The sequence below is a fragment of the Propithecus coquereli genome, unplaced genomic scaffold (assembly GCF_000956105.1).
Source record: "Propithecus coquereli isolate 6110/MARCELLA unplaced genomic scaffold, Pcoq_1.0 Scaffold574, whole genome shotgun sequence".
NCBI lineage: Eukaryota > Metazoa > Chordata > Mammalia > Primates > Indriidae > Propithecus > Propithecus coquereli.
The window spans coordinates 906,891-926,044 of record NW_012151663.1 but is presented as its reverse complement, the minus strand read 5'-3'; the positions used below and the strand labels follow the sequence as shown (position 1 = coordinate 926,044).

General features: G+C 38.1%; 1 protein-coding gene across 1 annotated transcript in view; it reads left to right on the top strand.

Annotated features, from left to right (window-relative positions):
- The window catches only part of LOC105821434 (BTB/POZ domain-containing protein 9), a 229,842-nt gene that overhangs the window by 40,894 nt on the left and 169,794 nt on the right, over nt 1-19,154 (top strand). Inside the window, exons 4-6 of the mRNA XM_012658132.1 lie at nt 336-600; nt 9,232-9,451; nt 12,849-12,968. Coding sequence (XP_012513586.1) covers nt 336-600; nt 9,232-9,451; nt 12,849-12,968 — 605 coding nt within the window. The remainder of the gene's footprint in view (nt 1-335; nt 601-9,231; nt 9,452-12,848; nt 12,969-19,154) is intronic.

The following is a 19,154-nucleotide window of genomic DNA, read 5'->3' as shown; positions in this document are numbered from 1 at the left end:
TACACTCTTCCTCAAGAACATGTATGTATTGACAGTTCCTTACTTTGCTGTGTTTCTTCTTGCTGTTTTAAAAAAGGACGGGTGCCAATGTGTTTGGAAATACTAGACGCTTGATGTAGTGGTACAAGATGGTTGCCCGGGAAGGAAAGGTGCTACCATCCTCCCTTGTTACTCTCATAGCCATAATGAGCACAAAGCATAAAGAAAGAAGAGGGTCAAAAAGAGTTAATTGGCTAAATATAAGTCATACTTGCAGTTCTGTAAGGTTTTCTGATTGATCATGCACATGGCTGAGCTTCATAATAACTGGAATTTTACCTTTTTATCCTTTTCAGACGGCACTTTTAAACATCGTATTAAGAGATTCATTTGCAGCTCCTGAAAAAGATATTTTCCTAGCCTTGTTAAACTGGTGTAAACACAATTCGAAGGAGAATCATGCTGAAATCATGCAGGCTGTGCGTTTGCCTCTGATGAGTCTCACTGAACTTCTCAATGTTGTGAGGCCTTCGGGACTCTTGTCTCCTGATGCCATTCTGGATGCTATTAAAGTACGATCCGAGAGCCGGGATATGGACCTCAATTACAGAGGCATGCTCAGTAAGTACTTATTTGTCCTAAACTCACCAGGGAGTTTTGTTTGCATCTATGCCATTCTCAACTACACAACTATAGTACAGCTATATATAATATATATAGGCTTATGAATATATAGCTCTGCTTCCTATGGAATGTCTGTCATTCTCCTGTTAATTCCGTCTGAGATTGCATTGCCTTTGTAGACCGCAAAATAGATATTTCTTGCCATTCCTGGACAGATTTCTCTAGCTGCTCTCCAGAATATCAGAAATAGACACTTCCCTGAAAAGCTTCTCCTCACACTAAGATCTTTCCTCCACTTTCTCCATCAAATAAATACTGAGTATGTGCTGAGTACTTAGTATTTTAGGTACCATGAGCATGTAGATTCTAAATAATAACAATCATTGCTAACATTTATGTAATATACATAGTGTAACGAACACTTATGTAGCATTTCCAACACTTATCACCACTTAATGTGATTTTTCTTACTAATGAAAATAGTAGCAATTTTAAAGGGCTTACTGTGTATCAAGAACAGGTCCTACATGACTATATAATTCTCAGAATACCCCTTTGAAGTGGGTACTATTTTTGACTCCATTGTACGATGAGGAAATGGAAGCACAGAGAGGTTAAGTAACTTTCCCAAGGCCACACAGAAAGATGCAGAGCTGAGAGTCAAACCCATGTAGTTTGGCTCCAGAGGCTGTGTAATTAACCACTAAACTATGCTGCATAAATGTAAAACATAGTCTCTTTGATTGTGGAAATAAATCATAACTGCCTTGAAAAGTTAAATACAACAGGATTCAAGAGGGTACATATTATGGAACTTCAGAAGAGGGAGTGATTGGAATGATCGAGGGAGATTTCATGGAGATTATGAAATTTGAGTTAAGCCTTGACATTTGATTTGAATGGCATCAGAGTGGGGTGAATTTCACATGGGAAGATGGTGAGGTTAATACAGAGAGGTTAGAGCATTTGAGGCACCATGAATAGAAGAGCTTGATTAGAGTAGAAGGCTTATATTAATTAATAACGAAGAAAGTATGTGACGGTCAGCTCAGGCCAATTATGGAAGTCTTTGAAACTAGATTATAATCTCCTTTATATGCAGTGAGGAGCCAATTTAAGAGGGGGAGAGTAGCCTGTGTACAGTGGTAGTTTTGAAAGATTGATCTACGATGCTGTGCTTGAGGATTTGGAATAGGGAAAAACTGGATTTGGGGAGACCAGTGGGGTGGGTATTTAATTTTTGCACAATTGATACAACCTTAAACCAGATTGATGGCAGGGAAAATGGAAAATAATGAATGTATAGAAGGGGTATTATGGAAAAAAAAATAGATCTTGATGAGTCAACAGATTTAAATTTGGGAATTAGGTTCAGGAGAAAGTTACCATATATTATCAAATCTAAGAAGCCGTAAATTCTGAGGCACTATTATTTCATGCACCACTAAGAAAGGAAACAATACTGCCAGTTAAACCATGACACACTGTGATGTCTACTTCCCAATTTCAAAAGTGTTAAAATTTGAAAACCAGGTATGTATTAGAGTCCAAGAAATACAGTACTTTGACGAAGATGCCGAGCTTGTTTTTAGATTCATTGAGTTTGAGGATTTCTGGGACATATAAGTTGTAAGTTCTGTCTCATGCTAGTTATTTCCCTGAGTGATCTCTTCTTGACCATGGATTCAAACACTCTTTTGAAATACTGACTGATCTTAAATAGGTGTCCTTAACCTAGACTTCTCTCCTAACTCATCAGATCTAGATTACTTTTCACTGGACATAGAAGAAAAAGTATAGGTGTTAGGCCAGATAAATTTGACCTTAAATCCTGATCTAGTCACTTAATGGTTGCATGATCTAAATTACTTAAGGAGTTTCACCATTAATTTTTGTATCTCCTAGCATTGTTATAAGAATTAATTGAAATGATGTGTGCAAATAATATGTGTGAGCTCAATTTAGAAAGCCATTCTTATCATATTATCCTTATTGATATGTTCTTCCTCATCTCTGTATATGTGTGTGAGAATTATCACGTTGATCACATGGTTTTAAACGTTTTTGTTTATTTGTCTTTGATCCTTGAAGGCAGAGATAATCTTTGTAGGCCTTATTGATCTTTGTATCCTGAACATTTAACGCAGTGAATAGCATATAGCAGGTGCTTGGTGAATGCTTGGTGAATGAATGCAAGGAGAAATGTCTAATAGGAAACAGCAACACATTACTGGTGTTTAGGAAGCAGTCAAAGCTGGTGATAAAAGTACAGAAACCTGGGCTAGAATACATAGAGAGAAGTAAAGATCAAAGCCTGAGACTTGGAGAAGACCTAGAGCCTGGGGACTTAAGGTAGAGAAAGCGGAATTGGAGAAGAGGGAAGATATTTGGGTCAGAAGAGAATTACGGAGGCCAGCCAGAGGAGAGAGTTTTTGTATGAATGAGGCTGGTCAGTGATACATCATGAAGCTGGGAGGTCAAGGAGAATGAAAATTGAGAAAAACTTTTGTATATAAATTGTGGTGAGTTGGTGAGTAGTCTGCACAGAGGACTGTCTGCACAGTGAATGAGGCTATGAATGTTTGAAAAAATAGTAGATATATATAATGTACCGCCTCTCTGATTTGTGAATTGGGCTGAAAGGTAGTAGAGAAATAGTATGTGGTAGCTGGAGAGAACAGTTTGGGAGAGATCCACGCAGAAATTAGAAGTGCTAGAGAATGGTACTAGTTTGAGGGTCAGACTTGGATGAAGTGTAGGAGCATAGAGGTTGGAGAGGTAAGAAGATGAGTTATTAATTTCAGACTTTCCAAATCTTCATTGTCATACCTTCTCTTACATAAACTCCTTTTTCTCTTTTATTGCTCTGTATTTGATTTGAGGTGCTGATAGGGCCCTGGAGCTGGATTCATTATAGGAACAGGCATGGGACATGGTTGCAGGAGTAAGGGGATGTTTTGGACATTTTACTAGTTAGTGGTAGCTTGAAATTGATCAGCTGATCCGTACAAGTGTGAGACCTGGCTTATAATATACCCACGGGATTGGCTGTGAAAGGGAGTGCTCGGCCTGTTGAGGACGCAGGGCTGGAACGATACAGTTACTGAGATTATTGCTCACCAAGGTTAAACTCTATACTGAAGTAATTTATAGGGAGCTCTAGGAAGAGATTATATTATGTTTGGGAATCTTTTATCTAACTTCTAAACTTGAGTAATAATTAAATAGCAGTCTGCTTTTCCTGACTTCATATTCTTTAAGAATATGAATAGTAAAAGCAGTTATATAAATACTAAGGAAGCGTAACACTTTCCTATCCGATCCTTAAAAAACAGGTTATTTTCTAAGTAAATGTTATCTAAACATTCATATCATTATTTTCTTTAATCAGATTTCTTCACTGTTAGAAAAAAAGGATCTAAAATTTCAGAGCTGTTCTTGGGCTGATTTGGAAAGATAGGTCTGCTTATTTTGAAATTATTGACAGAATTTTTTGTTGTTGTTCTTCCCTGGGTGTAGGTTCTGTGTCTTTGGGGACTTTTCATGAAATGTAGAAAGGTTCTATCTTGGGGCGGAGACATAGTCACTAATGCTTTTTCTTTCCCTGAGTTCATTATCATTGGTTACTGGAAAATTTAATTCTTAAAGACGCATACCCTGAGGCTTTTACTAAATCAAAGAGATTTTCTTCCTCCCTTTAAAAAAGAAAAGAGGATTCAAAGGGTGTTTTTAACTTACCTGTGATGGTTGGTCTTTCTGGAAGGTAATTTAGACTAGTTTTATGCATATATAATGATGAACATTCTTCTATACAGTTGGGGAAAGAGACTTAACTTTTTAATAAGGTTTTTTTCCTTAAGATGTTTGAACTACTTGTATGGTATTACGACTTTTAGCTTTATCTTAGCTGTGGAGATATTTCCGTTTTGAAGGTTAGTGCTTTTTCTATTAAGGCTGAGTTATACTTTGCTTTGTACATGTCAGATTTTAGGCTGGGAAAGAACAGTAATTTCTTGTTTCTGCATGTTTATAGTAGGAAGCATATCACAAATTCTATCCTCAAGATTTCCTTATTGAGTAAAAGTCAATCTGTTCATAGGACTGCTAAGTTAAATTATTGGATAGTGTGTGTGTGTGTGTGTGTGTGTGTGTGTGTGTGTGTGTGTGTGTATGTATTTAAATCTGTCCTTTTGATCCGGTACCTATTCCTGTAGTTTCCATTCCTCAGACTGAGGAGCTTGCCACTGTGATACTATCATTGTTGGTTTATTTGCCTGGACTCCTACTAGACTGAGCTTCTGGAGGACTATAATTATGTCTTTTTGTCTCTGTTTTTCCATCACCTAGCACAGTGCCTGAATCTAGGCTTTTTTTTTTTTAAATAAGTGAATGACAGAATGAATCCATCCCTTGCTTCTAAACTAGACTTTAAATTTGTCTCACCTGTCATATAAAAACAGTAATAACAATAATGAACCTTTAATACTTTGAAAACACTTTGACTTCTGATACTATTGTGTTTTCCCAACGGTAGTTTCGCTGTGATAGGGAAAATCTCATCTGTAAAGTCGGGGGTTTATCAATCATCTCTAGTTAAGTTTTCCTCTGTGGAGGCATTTAGTGTCTATGTATGTGCTCTTGTCTCATTAGATGGTGAGCTCCGGAAGGTTGAGTCTAGTACAGTGACCAGCACATAAGAGGCAACTTAGGACATTTTTCTTCTTTGAATGAGTAGGCTGAAGGTCCTTTCAGCTCTGTGATCTTTCCAAGCAACTTTCCTAAATTACCAAGTAAAATTGGAACCAGAGCTGGAACCAAAGTGCTGGTCTTGTGTCTCTTGAGGGGAGTGGTGTTCCATAGGTTCTCCTGCCTGGCTTCTTTTTTATTTCCATTCTGGGGTATGTCTGAGTACCAGTACTGTCCAGTGTGGAAAGGAGGCCTGCAGAGAATGAGGACAATGGGGAAAGTTAAGGTATGATAGAAGTTGTCGAGAAAGTCATTTGTAATGCCACGGTTTTTGGGGAATATTCACAGGAAGGGAGGATCTATGTGTTCTTTGGGGAAGTCGAGGTAGGGAGTAGAAGATGATTTAGGTGACAGAATTGGTTAAGTAGATTGCAGTGGGCAGAGAACTAATTCTGGATCCAAATAATCCATCAAGGTGAATTCAACCATCTCAACCTACATGTAATAGAGAGTTCTATAAAAGATGATTAAGAACATAAAGTAATGAAAGAAAAACACAGGGTAATTAACCCAGCACCACTCAGATTTTGGGCCTCTGTAACTAGGGCAGTTCCTGCTTCATTTCTCCTTAGTTTTCTTTTCTAATAATTGGCTTGTTTCTACCTAGCTGTAGAACTTCAAAACTTAATTTTTTTCCTTAATGTTTGTAAAATGCATTAAAAATTACAAATGTAAAAATATTATGATTGGGGCCAGGCGCGGTGGCTCACGCCTGTAATCCTAGCTCTCTGGGAGGCCGAGGCAGACGGATTGTTTGAGCTCAGGAGTTCGAAATCAGCCTGAGCAAGAGTGAGACCCCGTCTCTACTAAAAATAGAAAGAAATTAATTGGACAACTAAAAATATATAGAGAAATTAGCCGGGCATGGTGGCGCATGCCTGTAGTCCCAGCTACTCGGGAGGCTGAGGCAGGAGGATCGCTTGAGCCCAGGAGTTTGAGGTTGCTGTGAGCTAGGATGACGCCACGGCACTCTAGCCCAGGCAAAAGAGTGAGACTCTGTCTCAAAAAAAAAAAAAAAAAATTATGATTGTTATTTGCTATCTTGTTTAATCCCTACAACCTTGTATATTTTGAGAGCTCTTTTCTCTACTGATAAACAAATATAGACACTGAGAATATTTATGGAATTTATGGAATCATTTTATTAGGATTTGAATTTTCTCATGATCACTCTTCCTATTAAATTCATCACTTAATTACAGATTTTACAAAAAGTGTTTGCAGTTGTATTTTTATCTAGTGAGATACTCAAATTATGGTTACATAAGAGAATTTCCACTTATATAAATGTTCACCATTTTGAAGTGAAAGATATTTTCTGGGAATGAATCTATATCAAGAATTGTTAGAAAAGTTCTCAAGTGCTCTTGAAGTAAATTTCAAAAGAAGACTTAAACTTGTGGTAGAAATTTTATTTCCATTTTAGACGTTAATTGCAGTCACTTGAAATTCTTGTGCTTAGTTATCCCTAGCTTGATAAATTTTAGTGCTTAAGAAGCTTACGTTTAGAGAAAATCAAAAGGTGACATTAGTTTATAAATCTGAAAGCTTGGTGTTTCCCTTTGACTTAGTGGTGTCAGAACTGGAGGAGAGGGTTCCAGGGGTCAGCAGCAGCAGACTTTGTTCCTCCACATTTTATACTTAACAAGAAGGGAAAAAATGTTTATTTTTACCAAGTAGGTGTGTATCAGTGATGCCTGACAGACACAGATTCGAAGCTTTTGTTTGCTTGCTTGCTTGTAAACTGCTTCATCTCTAGAGTGGAGGCCTCAGAAGGAGAGGGCCTGTCTCTGCTGAGTTCACTAAGTCCCTCCCAATGCCTCACACAGTACCTGGTACAGATCCAGTCCTACAGATCCTTTTTGACTGAATGAATGCTTTATACTGACATTGTACTTCAGCATGTATTATTTGTAGTGTAATTTTTACAGTAACCCTGTGAGGTGGGTTGGGCAAAGTATTATTTTTAAATGAGAAAACAGATTCAGAGAGACTAAAAGGCCTCACTCAGGGGTAGTGAGTGATAATGCCTGAGTCTTAAACTTATTTTTTTTTCACTTTAAGTACAACTTTTTTTTCCCACTCTACTAGACTATCTGTTTCTTTCCTGTGGGTCTTAGGCAACCTCAGAGGGAAGTGCATGTTAGAAGGAGGGGAGACGTATGGTAATCCATCAGAAACCCTTCATGAGGGAGGTTGCAGAGCATTGTGTTATTATAAAAACAGGGCCCCTGGAGGCAACTGCTTGGATTCTAATCTCAACTCTGCTACTTGCTAGCTATGATACATTGGGCAAATAAGTACATCTAACTTTTCTCTGCCTCCACTTCTCATCTGCAAAATGGACATAAGAGTAGTACTGTCCTGAAAGGATTGTCATGAGGAGTAAATCAAAGGAATTAATATTTGCAAAGTGCTTACAACAGCATCTAGACTCTGTCACCTAATATACATTATATAAGATTTGTTAAATAAATAGGAAGACTGTAGGTGATTATCACAAGCTAACAGAACTTAGAAAGTTATGAATATATAGCATTTAAACTTCTGGTGGTAAGAAGTTTGAACATGACTAGGATTGTTTTGTTTTTGCTGAGCTGTCTCAGTCTTTTGCTAGTTAACTGAACCCCACCCCAGCTTCCATTTTTCAACTGCATTTATTGTCCTCTTCTGGAGCCACTCTCTTTACCTGTCTTCATTTGCAATTAAAATTTTCTTTTTCCAAAAAATCTACAGTGATGAATTACTTACCATCTTTTTCCCTAAGAGCCTGATTATAGCTCACACTTTGCACTATTCAAATCACACAGCCAAGATGTATGTGTTCTGTGTGAATCCAGTATTTATTTATAGTCTGTAAACTTACATAGTTCTCTTACCATTGTGTACTTTTTAATATATGTTTTGTAATAGTAATGACTATATATTTTTAGAGCTTACTATGTGCTTTACACACATCATCTCATTTCATCCTCAAAACAAACAAACAAAAACACCTGGGGGATAGATATGACCCTGTTGAGAAATTGAAGTTGAGAGGCAGTAACTTTTCCAAAGTGATACACCTGATTAAACATGGAGCCACTGTTTAAACTCTGAGTCCTCAAAGTCTTAACATTGTTCATCCTCTTGTCTCTCCATGGAGAGTGTGTTTTAGAGTGTTACTACCTGGAGGACAGGTTCCAGATCTGTGAAGCAGAGTTTGCATCTAGGACTTCCTAGGGAAAACTGGCACTTAATAAATCTAATGTTGGAGAGGGAGGGGATTTAATAATAACCGCAATACTGATTCTGATGACAGACTGTCTAAATTTTTACTTTTAAAAATTCTTAAGTGAAATAAAAATACATCTTCTTTTAAACATTATCTTTTTCTTTAAGCTATACTGATTCAGCAGTCCATGTATAACTACCAGCTGTGCTCTACTGGAACCTTTTCTTTCTGTTGTTTAGCAGATGTCTGACCTGTTTGCTTTGCTTTTGTACGTTGTCCTCAGTCCAGGTGGCAGGTACAGGTCATCTTACGTGCTATTTTTGTTCAGTAGATATTAAATTAAAGCTACTAATAGAATAAACTCAGCAGAGCTGATTTGTTTGTCCTAGTATGTGCTTTTTTTAGTATTATTAACTTTTAAAAAATAACATTAGTCCCTAGGTACTTTTGTGGCTGTGATAGTGACATTAAATTTAAACTCTACATGGTGTCTTAATCCTCATAGACATTCCATGTTGTCTATCCCCGTAAACTTGCCTATGCCTTTTTTAAATTAAATGCAAATACTAGAATCAACTATAGAATTCTAGAATTTAATTTTTTCCCCCAAAATGTAGAATAACTTCGTAAATAACCATTAACCTTGCTTTTTCTATTTTTAACTGTAGTACCAGAAGAAAACATTGCGACTATGAAGTATGGAGCCCAGGTTGTAAAAGGGGAGCTGAAGTCTGCATTATTAGATGGTGATACTCAAAATTATGATTTGGATCATGGATTTTCTAGGCACCCTATTGATGATGACTGCCGTTCAGGCATTGAAATTAAGCTAGGTCAGCCATCCATTATCAATCACATACGGATACTCCTGTGGGACCGGGATAGCCGGTGAGTCATTAGCACGACAACCTAGTTTTGTGATCATCGACTTTGGTTTTACAGATTTTGATGGTTTGTTTCTTTGTGATCACTCTGTTATTTCTCTTGAAGGTTAGTTCTGGGGAAAGAGTTAAAGGATATTTTTTAAAAATAAATAACTTTTTTTTTGTTTTTTTTCTGCTTCTAAAAGTAATGAATATGTGTTTATTGTAGAAAATATAGAAAGCACATAGAAGAAAATAAAAATTGCTAATAATCTCACCACCCGTTATTAGTCTCTTTATGGATCTGATTAGTGGGTTTTTTATTATGTATAGACACACACAAAACAAAAACCTATGCAAAGAGTTTTATAAAATAAAGATTAGGTGTACAAAAAGCTACCTTCATTTTATAATTTATGCATTGTGAACATTCTACCCTTTTAAAAATATTCCTCTGAAATGTTATTTTTAATAGTTGTCTGGTATTCCACCATATGGGTTAACATTATTTATTTGCTTTTGGATACTGCAACTTTTTTTTTTCTTTCTTTGAGATGTTGCCCAGGCTAGAGTGCAGTGGCACAATCATAGCTCACTGCAGCCTCAAACTCCTGGGCTCAAGGGATCCTCCTGTTTTAGCTTCCCAAGTATCTGGTACTACAAGTGCAGGCCACCATGCCTGGCTAAGTTTCTAAGTTATTTTAGTTTTTTTTTTTTTTTTTTTCAGAGATGTGTTCTTGCTATTTTCAGGGTGGTCTTGAACTCCTGACCTCAGGTGGTCCTCCTGCCTCAGCCTCCTGAGCCACTGGGATTATAGGCGTGAGCCACTGTGCCCAGCTATTATGACTTTTTAGATGCATTTTATCCTGTGCGTGAAGAGAAAAATTGTCTTTTAGTGTATGGATAATCATCATCCTCAAAACAAATTTTTGGAAAAATTTGATGGGCCTCAGCCTGCAAACCCACTCAATTTCTCAGTGTCTTCAGAATGCTGCCTTTCTACTAGCCACTGTGTTACTTTCACCCACTGTCACCCCCAGGTCCATCCGTGATGGCAGTAGTACCTGAGCAGTATGGGCGACCAAGAACTGAACTGCCTCCTGTACTACTGTTTATCATTAACCTAAACCTTCCATACCCAGAAACTCGATACTGTTCATGCCGCTGTAGGTCTGGGCACGAGGGCTTAATAGTAATGGTGACAACGCCCTGCAGACTTCACAAGGTAATGTGTGTCTCTTGTCAGCACCGCCGGCCACCACCCTGGCCTTTTACACCATTCGAGCCAAGTATGAGGGAAGTCAGCATTTCTCATGTGCATGGGTCCTTGCGGTCCCCAGGTTACTCTCCCTGTTTCCTTTTTTTATTAAGAATATATTTCCTGGTATATATTTGTTTGGATATATGATGTTTAATTGGCAAAGTGGAGCTAATTCACATATCTCATTTCCAAGAGTCTCTGATTAATAACAGTATAATAATAATACTTATATAGTACTTTCATTACTTTTATTTGGTAGGCATTGTTCTAAAAGCTTTACATATTTCACTCATTTAATTAATAATGAAATTAGTATAAAAATAGTAAAAGAAAAGCTTAGTCTGTTTGAAACTGAAAGTCGTTATCATTTCCAGGATGTTAAATATTTATAGGCCACTTTGTTTTAGTGTGTACGTTACATTCACAGGGGACTTAACTTTACCACGTAACTGTTCTTTTCTCACAGAAATTGTTACCATTCTAAGCAAAGGTGAAAAATTCAGAATCTTAAGCAAAAAGATTCTGACATGTTGTAAAATTATATCCTGCATTACCTATAACCCAGAGAGGGTCAATAAAACCTTATGACCAGTTTGAGACTGAGCGATAAAATGAAGGGGAGTGAGGGGACAGTGGAAAACGAGGCGATGACACAAAATAAGCTGACCTTTTCTGGCCACAACTGTGGGTTGCAGGCTGACATTTATGGTCGCCTGAATCTTCCGAGATTGTTCCTGTCGATGTTGCAGTACAAGCAATGACTGCATCTCAAATTTAAGTTTGGTTCATGACAGGGGAATATAGGTTTGTTGAGTGTGGGACCAGAATGTGATAGTCCGGGGTACTGGCCAGAGGAAGAGGATAGGCTGTTTTCGTTACTGCCAGATTATTAGCTGGCAGATTTTAAGTTGTACCCAAAAGAAGCATGCTTTATCTCTTCACTCGTGTCATTTGTTTTTTCTGCAGACTGCTTGTATGTGTGGGGTGGTAGGAGACTGGAAAGTAGCAGGAGATAAGCTGGCCTCTGTGGGGAACCGTCCCAAGCTGGCTTTCCTCCTGAGAGGGGAGGCCGAGCACATTGCCAGAGAAGGGATAGGGAGAAGGCATGCCTCTTCCTTCCCTATTTTCTGTTCTTTCTCTTTCTCGTGGCTTTATTAATCTGCTAATATGGTATGGGAAAGGCATCCTGGCCATGTTTGAAAAGGAGCCAGTGCTCTGCGTGCCTGATACGTGCCAAGCACTATACTAGACCCTGGGGACATGAAGGTAAATATGGTATGGTCCTTGTTCTTAAGCAGTTTATGGTCCTTGTTCTTAAGCAGTTTATTATGTGATAAGGCAGACACACAAGCTGAGAGATAATTTCAATGCATTGTGGGTGGATGCTACAATAGAGACATGTATATAGCTTTCATCATTATCTGAATTTGATTGTGCAGAAAATACAATTATTGGCCAGGCACAGTGGCTCATGCCTGTAATCCTAGCACTCTGGGAGGCCGAGGTGGGAGGATCGCTTGAGCTCAGGAGTTCGAGACCAGCCTGAGCAAGAATGAGACCCCATCTCTACCAAAAATAGAAAAATTAGCCAGGTGTGGTGGTGTGAGCCTGTAATCCCAGCTACTTGGGAGGCTGAGGCAGGAGGATTGCTTAAGCCCAGGAGTTTGAGGTTGCTGTGAGTTAGGCTGATGCCACGGCACTCTAGCCTGGGTAACAGGGTGAGACTGTCTCAAAACAAAAACAAAAACAAAAAGTCAAATAAGAAAATACAATTAGAATGGAAAGACAAGCACCACATGTACTCACCATCAAACTGGTATTAACTGATCAACACATAAATGCACATATAAGAATAACATCTATTGGATGTTGGGCAGGGGGGAGGGGGAGAAGGGGACGGGTATTTTCATACACAAAGAGTGCAATGCGTACCACCTGAAGGATGGACATATTTGAAACTCGGACTTGGCGGTGGCGGGGGGGGGCAAGGGCAACATACGTAACCTAAACATCTTTACCCCCATAATATGCTGAAATAAAAAAAAAAAAGAAAATACAATTATTGAATTCTATATTTTTCTATAGCTTTTAACATTTTTTAAAAGTATAGCTTTGTATTATTTTAATTTTTTTTTCTTGCTTTTTTCCTTTTGGTTCACAGGTCTTATTCATACTTCATTGAAGTATCAATGGATGAACTTGATTGGATCAGAGTGATAGATCATTCTCAATATCTGTGTCGTTCTTGGCAAAAGTTATATTTTCCAGCCCGTGTCTGCAGGTTAGTTCTTGTGGTTAATAATTTTGATTTTTATGTAAGGAGATTTGGACTTTGGGAAGCTGATTGCATTTTTCTATCTCATGGAAGAAGAGTTTTTCAGAGTATCAACCACCAAACACATCCCAAGTAAAAAACTTAGGGAAAATGTGGAAAATTATATGTCTTAATATTTAGAGTATATTGTGGAACTATTTATCCAAAATGTTTTGTATAATATGTTTGTAGTAGAAATGTGAATGATTAAAAAAGGACATTTGAGAAGTGGAAGTGGTTTTAAAACTCCATGCTATGCATTGAAAGCAGAATTATTGTTAGCGAGTATGTTCTTCCCATGAAAGCCATGAAAGATATTCCTGGAGGCTTCCCTGGCAATGCCCGGGGCCAGGAGGAGGTTTTTCAATGCCAGTGTGCATGTTTTTCCCTAGGTCAATGGTTATCAGATGGGGTTTGAGAGAACAGGTGTTTCATGTGGGTCAGGGTTTGGAACAAGGAAGGCTTAGCTACTGGGGCTCCAGGCTCACACTCTCCCTTCAACCAGAGCACCTCTGCTTTTATTGCTGTTTTGTGTTGCAGCCTCGGGTACAGTTGTTTTTAAAAAGTATTGAAGGGCTACCGTTCTAATACTTCACGTTCTCCCTTTAGGAATAAGCCATCATTTAAACTTTTCAATGAAATTCTATAAAACATATATGAATTAATGAATTTGGGAGTTGGGAAAGGTGGTTAAAGACCCTGAAATTCTGTTTTTTTCCTTAAAGTCGAAAGATCAAAGACAGAAAGTGATTTGGTTCATTTTCTCAGGTGTGGCAGGAAGAGAAGGGACAGGATATGGTGGGTGTAAGCCAAGAAGAATGTGGAGCTGGCCTTTCACCCACACCCCTCCCCACCCTCACCCATGACCCCTCCTGACCTCCCACTGTGGCTGATTCGGAGCAGATGGGGATGCCCCAAGCACCTATTCTCTTGTTCGGAAGTCACCCTTGTACTTGTGAAACTCATTATCTAACAACATAAGCCCGAATTCTTGCCTCCACCAGGAACTCCACAAAACCTTTCAGCCTCTGGCACAGTGAGGACTGTTGCCTACCTTTTTTTTTATTATGGATGTGAGTGGACATAATATTGTTACCCAGGGATCTTCTTGTGTGAAAATGAAGAAAATCAATTTCATTTCCCCATAAAGACACTGAAGTATCTCAGGTCTGACAGTTGCTCTTTTATCAGAGGAGTTTTGAATGGATTAAAATGAGAGGGACAAGAAATTAAGTGAAGATTTCGTATCTCAGAACTGCCTAGGGATACTTTGAGAGTGACAGAGGGGCCCCCACATGGAGGAGGAGATTGAGTCTGCGTTGACTCAGGTCGTTACTGTTGTATGGGATTAGAAAACAGGCAGCACAACAATCAAAGCATCTGATATGGACGGAAGGACTTCGTATTTGCATTTAATTTGAATCATGAATATATTATAACATCAGCCATGATAGTCTGTGTGCTTTACCCAATTGAAAGCTCTTGTTGTAGGTGTGGAGGGAGATATGCGCCTTTAGTCATGATCCTTGGCTTTTAGAAAATACTTCCCCTGTATTTATTAATGAGCATGTATTTATTAATGAGCACTTCTCTTTCCTTATTTTGTCAATCCTATCTGGCCTTGACTTTGTTGGTGTAGTTTTTATGTGTTTGGAGCCTGGCTGTATTCATGATGGTAGTTGTTGTTTTGGTATAACCAGCTTCTAACTCTGATCGAGAAAAACTGAGCAAAGGTGATGTTATAGATAGTGATAGCAGGAAAAGGAAGGAATCTTGATATCCATGTTAGAAAAATTTAAAAAAATTTATAACCACTTTAATTTATATTAATTACTACATTCCTTCATAAACTACCTTTTGCACTTGGTTAGAATTTTGATAGTGTTTTAAAATGAACCTAAGAATAAGTATTGATTATTCAAGGATGGCTTGGTGTTTCTTATCTTCACAATCATTTATTGACTACCTAGGCAATGTTCTACATACACTTCTTCCAGGAACTTCACTGGGCAAATAAATACTTCATTTTCTCAGCATGTAAGTGTTCAATTTGCATTATGTTCGTTAATTTGCATATTTGTATGTCACCTTTGTTCTTTAGTGTCCTTTGTGTGTTTGTCTTGCCTCTAATAGTAACATTACAAGTACTTGGAGGCAAGGAGTATGAATTCTAATCTTTTAGTATTCTTTTTTTTTTTTTTTGAGATAGTGTTTGCCTGGGTTAGACTGCAGGGGCATCATCATAGCTCACTGCAAACTCAAATTCCTGGGCTCGAGCGATCCTCCTGCCTCAGTTTCCCAAGTAGCTGGGACTATAGGTGCTTGCCACCATGCCCAGCTACTTTTTCTATTTTTTGTAGAGACAGGGTCTTGCTCTTGCTCAGAGTGGTCTCAAATTCCTGGCCTCAAGTGATCTTCCCACCTTGGCCTCCCAAAGTGCGTGAGCCACTGTGCCTGGCCTAATCTTTTAGTATTCTTGCATGTTACTCAGACTGTGACCTTGTATGCAGTAGGTACTCTATAAATGTTACATGGATTTTGTGGTATCAAGGCACTGACTATATTATTGATTTAATGTTAATATGCACATGTATTTACTCTCTGGTGTGGTAAATGGTTCTGAACTGTTTACAAAGGTTACTTTGGTTTTTTTTCCAGGAAACTGAACTTTGAGGTTAATCCTGTGGGGTATGAGTGTCATATATTGATGAAAGATTACATCTAATACATTCACAAAAGAAGAGATACTCTATGAATTCGGGAATGTGAGATTACCCAGTCCTGTCTCTGCATTTAGGCTAAACTGCATATGAGTCAGCGTTGTATAGTAGAAAAACTAGGGGCTGTGGAGTTAGATAGAGCTCTTCTCAAATCCTGGTTTCACCTCATACGTGTGTTGTGATAAAATTGTGCCTCCTTGAGCCCTGGAATCTAAAGCCATAAAGAACAGGACTAATGACACCCTCTTCATGTTCAATGTGACAGTTGGATGACATACAGTATTGACGAGTACTGAGCACAGTGCCTGGCTGAAAGTAGAGGCTCAAAAAATAGCAGTTGTTTGAGTTATTTTTTCCTAATTTTGGAGACTCCCAACTGGTGTATGACCTTCAGAAACAAAGAGTCATCCCTGCCATCTTCTTTGGCCGTAGCAGCTCCCACTGTGAGGACACTATTCTTACGTCAGAACTTAAGTCTTCTTGCGACTTTTCCATATTGCCAGTCCATGCATAGCAATCCAAAACATGCCTTACACAGTTTTCTTTGTCTTAACAACCTGCCCGTTTTTGTATGTTTCTAGCAGTTTTTATATATTTTGATTTTGACAAAACATTTTTTATTTTGACAAAATATACATAACATAAAGTTTGCCATTCATTTCTCTTGTGGAATAAAATTCAGTCAGCTTTCACCTGGCCAAGATAGTGGATCTTATCTAGTGGTGATAAGGATGGATTCAGGCTCCAGAGCCAGAGTAGTTGTTCCATCCACAGCAGTGAACGGAGGGAAGTGATCTGCCCTTTCTGGACTCTTTTTAGGAATGCTTGTGGGTCAGGTGGGGACTGCTTTATGTAGCCAAAAGTTTAGACCAGTCACCTCCCTCGGCCCCTAACTGGAGATGGAGAAAAGTGACTCATTGATTTATGTCCAGTCTTTCGTGTGCCCCCCAGAGCCATGCTGTGTTTGTCAGGCTTCTCTTTCTCAGGAAAGGCAAGTTCTGCTTTACCCATATCTGCAACCTTAAATTGCCTTCTTGGCTGTCTATACCAGCGAGCTCCCTCCCAGTCCTTCCCACAGCCTTCTCAGATGGTGGAGCCCAGCACTGAACAGAAAACGCTGGTAAGGAGTGGAGAATGTTGAGTACTCTAGGGATGCTTTTTAAAATTTCTGTTTCTCAACTTGGTGCTGTTAATTTGGCAGCCATAGAATATTGCTGGAATACGAGAAGACTTGAAAACATAGATGTGATTCAGTAGAGGTGGCTTCAAAGTGTGTGTATGACTCATGGTTGGAATTACAAGTGTGATCTTGGTGTCAAACCTGGGAGTTGAGGGATAAGAATAGCAGGGCCAAAAGCAGAGTTTGCAAGGATTTGCCTGTTGGGAGAAGGAAGAAGAGAATAGGTGGCAGAGGTGTTTACCTCAGGGCTGGTCCCAGAGATTAGAGGAAGATTCATAGGATCACAGTTTGCTGAAGGCAAGGCCAGAAAGGGTGTTGAGAAGGGCACAACTTGACAGCTAAAAACGCAGCAAGGAGGGATGAACTCGGTTAACACAAGCTGGATTTCTTTCTTTCTTTCCTTTTGTTTTTAATCATCAAAATGGAAAAGTCTCTCATTATAAAATTATAGTATTTATATTTTATAAATTTATAATATTTTAAATATTGATAAAACCTGCCCTCTGGAAATGTACCCGATTTCTACCAACTGGACGTAAAAATTCCTTTCTCTGAACTCTTACCAATGCAGGCATTGTCAACATTTTGCCAATGTAATTTATGATTTGTAAAAAAGTCTTATTTTGCTTTCAATTTCTTTGATTATCAGTGAGTTAAAGTATCTTTTAGTATTGGCCACTTGTTTTTTTCTTATTTATGAAAAGCCTGTTTTTGTCTTCTGTATATTTTTTTCTGAGATGATTATCTTTCTCCTTTTGTCTTGTGAAAACTTTATATTGATGCATTGATACATTTGTGTTTATGTGACATTATCCTTTTGCCTGTCATGTATTATGTAATTTGTTATTAGTTTTTAGTGTTTTATTGGTTTTTATGCCATATAGAGTTTTATTTTTTAAAAAATGTAGTCAAATCTGTCAGTCTTTTTATGATTTCTGGTTTGCTATTGTGTTTAAAAGGGTACTCCTCACGCCAATATTAAAGAATGTTATATTTTCATATATTTTTTCTTCCACTTAATTTTTTAGTATTTGTATCTAAATATTTAATCCAGCCAGAATATTTTTCATATATCTTTTCAGGCAGGGATAGTCAGTTGACTAAAATCATTTATCCAATAATCGTTTTTTACCATACTAATATGAACGGCCATATTTACCGTGAGCTGAATTCTAGCATATGCTCCGCTCTGTCCCAGTGATTTGACTCTTGCCGAAAGTGTTTTAATGATTGTAGTTTTCCTTCCCTCCTTTTTTATTCTCTTCTTAGAATGAGAAATTGTAGTGTACCAAATGTGTCCTAGAAAAAAAGGGTGTCATATAGTATCTGTCAGCCTGTCTTCCGGCCACAGGGGTCACGATAGAGGCTATAAGTGATGATAAACATCTCACTAGAATGGTTCTCTTTTCACTTACAACAAGAAATTTAGGCACGCTTTGCCAGCTAAGGAAACAGATTTCTCTATATTTATTCATCTGTTTATTCATGCTTCACTCATTCAACAAATAAGCACCCACTTTGTTCTATGTATTGTACTTGATACTGAGGTCATGACCCTGAATAAGACTGCCAAGGTTTCTGCTCTCATGAAGTGTGGGAGAAACAGATATAAACAAACAGTCAAGAACACATCAGGTAATTATAAGTGTTGTGAAGATGGTACTGTGATAGTGACTGGGGTCAGGGGAGGGGGTTGTTATTTTAAACAGGGTAGTTGGGGAAGGCTGCAGAGGGGAGGTGGGTGTTTTAGACTGAGATGAAGGGAATGACATTTTCTGGTCATTGTTTTAGATATTTAGGATTTCTTTCGTGTACATTGAATGTTATTCGGGAATAGCTGGTCTACTGCAGGAGGCCTCATTAGATGGATACTAAAACTGTACTGTTTTTTGGTTTAAGGCACTTTAATCTCTTTTATTGCTACCATACATTCCAGGTCTCCCCTCATTCCTGCCATCATTAGATATGGCATAATTTTTTTCACCCATTCTCATTAGATTATAGTACCTACACAGTGCTATAGATCTATGAGACATAAAACAAATGAGGAAATAAGCATTGCTATTTATGGAAGCATTCTTTCCCTACCATATTAACATTGTATAAAAGCACGTGTGTCTTCTTTCTTTTCTCTTTTGTTCCCCCACCCCATCTCCCATAACTGAGTATTGATATATTTATTTACTTTTAAAGGCAGACACTTTTATATTATTAGTGGTTCACCAGGATGCTTTAGAATCATAGCTAGAATTA